This window comes from Vespa velutina, chromosome 24, assembly GCF_912470025.1.
Source record: "Vespa velutina chromosome 24, iVesVel2.1, whole genome shotgun sequence".
In the NCBI taxonomy this organism is placed as follows: Eukaryota; Metazoa; Arthropoda; class Insecta; order Hymenoptera; family Vespidae; genus Vespa; species Vespa velutina.
Genome location: NC_062211.1, coordinates 2,730,486 through 2,735,485, shown reverse-complemented (window position 1 = coordinate 2,735,485; position 5,000 = coordinate 2,730,486). Strand labels below are relative to the sequence as shown.

Below are 5,000 nucleotides of genomic sequence, written 5' to 3'. Positions count from 1 at the left end.
ATTGATAATAATAAACGTATAGCCGAAAGAATTTAAGATTTTTTTAGGTAATCTTCGAAAAAATGAAGTCGATATGTGTCTTTGACTCGCGCCAAGTGCTGACCTAAAAGCAGACCTTGAATGCTTATAATACGAGTGTTATCTGTCACTATATAAAGAGAGAAAGAGAGAGAGAGAGAGAGAGAGAGAGAGAGAGAGAGAGAGAGAGAGAGCCGCCGAGCACATCGAACTATAACGATCGTCTGTGCTCTTCGTTAGAGTTTGCTAATCGTCGTGAAGGTGCGATGAAGTAAAGCTGGAGGATGATGGGCGATCAGTTTCGTAGTAAAGTGGAGCAGTACTCGCCAAAATCATCACCGAGGGGTGCACGTTCCCCTGTTGTTTCTCGTCAAGACTCGACAGGGACCCTCAAAACGACGATTTCCCTCGGAAAAAATCCCTCGATCGTTCACAGTGGTCCTTTTTATTTAATGAAAGAACCACCCGGTAATATGATTTCTTTTAATTGATCACATAACATATTTATTAATCTATCGTTATTGCTATAATATAATGTCATTTAATTTTTTTTTTTTTTTTTTTTTTTTTTTTTATACAACCATTGATATATCATTGATTTATTTTAGGGGAGAGCGAACTTACTGGAGCAACAAATTTGATGGCATATTATGGTTTAGAACATTCCTACAGTAAATTTAGCGGTAAAAAGCTTAAGGAACAATTATCGTCTTTCCTTCCAAATTTACCTGGTAATATAGATACACCCGGTCATCAAGACAACAGGTATAATATTATTAATAATATTTATATAGTACATTCTTTATCACATTGTTTTGTTTTTTTTTCTCTTTCTCTATTCATAATGTCAATTGATTTATCAATATATTTCACAGTTCATTGAGGTCTGTGATAGAGAAACCTCCAATTGGTGGTAAAGAATTATTACCATTGACTAGTGTGCAATTAGCTGGCTTTAGATTACATCCAGGGCCAGTAAGATTTCATTATTCATTATTTATTATTATTGTTATAACAAGGAAAGCGTATCATTAATTATCTTCTTTCTTTCTTCCTTTTTTTTTTTTTTTTTTCTTTTTCTTTTTCTTTTTTTTATAGTTACCGGAACAATATAGGTACGTAAATCAAGCTCCTCAAAGGAAACATAAGAACAAACATAAAAAGCATAAACATAAACCTGGTGAAATACCAACGGGCCAAGAGACGGCTACGACGGATATTAGTAGTTCGGATACGCATGAAAAGAAACATAAAAAGCAGAAAAGGCACGACGAAGAAAAAGAAGCAAGGAAGAAACGGAAAAAGGAAAAAAAGCGAAAAAAACAAAAGCATAGCCCCGAGCATACCGGTGGACTCACTCCTTCTCAGCATTCCAATTCGTGATCTCTAATCTGTCAAATTCAATTTTTACCTAATTTTTAATCGAACATCATAGTTGATACAAATAAGTTATCTCTATTTTCAAATACACATACATACATATATATATATATATACATACACACACACACATATAAATGTGTTTCCTATTTGTATATAATCACAATTTTGTGATCCTAGGGATTTGATGATCAAATTTATTAATACATAACATTGAATTTGTTTTGTACAGTTTGATTGTGTTGTAATAAGATAAGTTTCTTATAACAATTTAAAATGTTAATTATAAAATAAGTTTAAATTATTTTTGAACGATATTATTGATGTTTCATTTAAATTTGTACAGATTATCTCTCCGATATAATAGTATAAAAATCAATTCTTTAATAGATTATTTCGTCAATTAATGATTCCTTTGCATCGAATCAACTATTTAAAAAAAAATAAATAAATAAATCTGAAGAAAGTTTATTGGAAAAAAATTAAAAATTTTCAAACATGTACAGTATTTATGAAGCAATGATAAAATTTATATAAATTTAATAATATTTTCATCATTTTAACATTAACTTAATAATATTTATAATACCTTGCGTTATCCATTAGTTATTTAAAGTAATTTAAGATACTACGAAAATAAAACTATTTTTATATTTCAATAACAATGAATAAGAAAAAGAAATAAAAATCAGCGAGCATCTTATTTCCATTTGATCTAATCTATTTATAATTTAATAAGAATAGTTTAAAAGGGGGAAACCGTTTCTACAAATTTTTCAACCAATAAGAATTCAGCTTAATTCAACAATGAGTTAAACGATAGGTCAAAAATATTAAGTCGAACATTTTGATGAAATTAAATATTTCCTAAATACATTTTATCAATAATAAAAATGTTTCCTTATAAATATTATATTGACTTTTTTAATTTCAATTTATATACTATTAATACTTTTACAGTATCGTATATGATTAGAGTTGGTTATATGCGTTATGGGTACTTCCGGTAAACATCAGCCAACTTCCGATAGTGAAGCGAAGCTCGATCTCAGTCTTGGCGACAACACCTTGGGTTACTTTGAGTATTCTAGGCGGTTAATTTCCCGCCATTACTTGCTTCTTTTCACGAAATAGTTCTTTGATCATAAAGAAGCAATATGACGGACAACCGTAAGTAAAAGAGTTCAATTAACAATAATAATATTATTAAATGTTCACGTAACTATATCGATTTTATTAAAAAGATAACAATTACGGGAACGAATGTTCCACATTTTAATAAAGCTCGATGACGCTCAATCGAAAAAACTTCAGTATTATAAACGCATCTAATTGCATCGTTATTATTAACCTTTTATTTACATTTTTACATACAACGTTATAAACAATAAATTATTTATCTAAAATAATTTTTATTTCGTTTCTTCTTTTTCGAGATATAATTACGTTATATACATTTTTAGAATCACATCGTTGAAAATTATAAGTGGTATATGTACCGATCGATATATAATATATATATATATATATATATATATACACAATATATATATATATAAAAAGTAGCGTTGTGTATGAATGTAAATCGTCCATTTATTTGATCATTTTCTTCATTCCTTTTTTACCTATCAATACGCAATAATCGAAAGGTCCTGTATTTCTATATTTGTATTCGCATTCTATTACTATAACCATAGATGTGTTTTAATGTATCATACTAAAAATATATTATCAATTATATACTTAAGTATTCAAAATTATGGATCCATGATTAAAGTCAAAGTAGGTATTATATTTATTTAATTATTTGTCCAAAGTATTTAAGTTGAGAACTATTAAAATATATTCATCATTGGAATTGCATATATGTTGATAATGATAAATTATTTTCATTTATAGAGTATTCAAGTTACCAACAACAGGGGTACAATCAATATAGTCAACCCCCTCCGACAACAGGACAGGATACATCTTATCCGCCACCTTCTACGGGTGGTGGTAATTATAATCAATATAGTCAACCACCTCCAAACACTGGAGGCAGTTATGGAAGCTATGGGAGTGTTTATACCGGAAGTAGTCAAGATTATAATCAATCGCCAGGTCAAGGTGGTTATGGACAAAATAGCTACAGTGGTGGGAGTAATTCTGGAAATAGCGGTAGTGGCAGTTACGGGGGAGGAAGTTATGGTCATGGAGGAAGTAGCAACAATAGCAGCAGCGGTGGATACAGTCGCAGCAACTCTGGTGGAGGATATGGCGGAGGTAATATATTATAATTGATATGAAAAAAAGGGGGGAGAATATTTTTCTTTGATATTGTTTTTATAAATAAAATAATATTTAACATTGTTAATAGGTCAAGGTGGTGGTGGTGGAGGTAGATATGGCGATCGTGGAGGATATGGTGACCGCTCTGGTGGAGGATACAAGTAAGTATATTTCACATTTTTCTATACTACACAAAAAAAGAAAGAAAAAAAAAAAAAAGCGAAAAGAACTATAATGCCAACAGCATATCTAAGGCTATACATACAATATTAATCGATCAAGAGGTATATCTGTTTATTAAGGTATGGAATCACATTCTTATGAAAGTTATGAAAAGTATTGAAAACTCTTCTTGTGTCTTTGCAAATGGTCTCATGCCCATTGGGCGTTAATATGTTTGAAGTATGCCTACAGGTTTAACACAGGTATTAACTGGTAATAAAGGTAAAAACAGGTTGTATATGACAAATGACGTAAAATGAATACTATGTATGTATTACATAGTGGTTCTGCATTATTGATAAAGAGATATAAATATGATGCGTACATACATATGTATGTAGATGTTTGGTATATGTATATTTTATGCATATACATATATGTAGAAGTTATTAATTTATGATGTCAAGCGGTAGATACTGCCACTGTGGCCACTGTTAGGAACTTGCAGCTACTTAAGGTAGTCTAAACTGACAGTTATGGGTTGTTTAGAGTCTGTTATAAGAAGACTGTATCTATCTAAGTCTGCTGGCTGGCGGTTTAATAAATCATGGATAATAAATTTAAGACAAAAACAGGGGTTTTTGACATTATTTTAATGAAATATGCTTTGACTTTATACATTATTATAAATGTTTAAGTAATGTACAAATGACCATTTTTTTTTTTTTTTCGAAGTATTTATTGTTTATTCAAAAAAGAAAAAAAAAAGAAGAAGAAGAAGTAACAACTTTTATATTGTTCACTTTCTACGGGCATTGCAAAGTTTCTATATATTTTATTTCCATACTTCTATTTCTGAATATTTTCATTTAATAATGAAAATGAAAAAATATCTAGTTTAAATTGAACAAAGAATATATATATATATATATATATATATATATATATATATATATATCTGGGAAGTAGATCATTCAAATATTATTTAGCGGAGCCATTACATACATTACAAAAACATTTTAATCTATTTTTACTAACATTATGATAAAGATTTCTCTATGTATGACATGACTGACGAACGTGACATTACATACAGTATTAGCTTTAAATAATATGGTGACTACAGACATTTAGACAGTAGGTACATCAAGAAGAAAGATGGCGAGCAG

At 29.6% G+C, this 5,000-nt stretch overlaps 2 protein-coding genes across 4 annotated transcripts in view; both read left to right on the top strand.

Annotated features, from left to right (window-relative positions):
- Nucleotides 1–1,715, top strand: part of LOC124956853 (mediator of RNA polymerase II transcription subunit 19) — a 1,967-nt gene extending 252 nt beyond the window's left edge. The window contains exons 1-4 of the mRNA XM_047513171.1: nt 1–486; nt 627–783; nt 894–993; nt 1,117–1,715. The exon at nt 1–486 is cut by the window's left edge and continues 252 nt beyond it. Of these exons, the coding sequence (XP_047369127.1) occupies nt 303–486; nt 627–783; nt 894–993; nt 1,117–1,401 (726 nt within the window). The 5' untranslated portion in view covers nt 1–302 and the 3' untranslated portion in view covers nt 1,402–1,715. The remainder of the gene's footprint in view (nt 487–626; nt 784–893; nt 994–1,116) is intronic.
- A 689-nt stretch (nt 1,716–2,404) lies between these two features.
- Nucleotides 2,405–5,000, top strand: part of LOC124956852 (RNA-binding protein cabeza-like) — a 6,248-nt gene continuing 3,652 nt past the window's right edge. The window contains exons 1-3 of one of the 3 annotated variants that reach the window (XM_047513169.1): nt 2,405–2,568; nt 3,298–3,663; nt 3,758–3,830. In XM_047513169.1, coding sequence (XP_047369125.1) covers nt 2,556–2,568; nt 3,298–3,663; nt 3,758–3,830 — 452 coding nt within the window. In that variant the 5' untranslated portion in view covers nt 2,405–2,555. Of the gene's footprint in view, nt 2,569–3,297; nt 3,664–3,757; nt 3,831–5,000 lie in introns of those variants that run through there. The other 2 variants (XM_047513168.1, XM_047513170.1) reach the window with 2 other exon arrangements.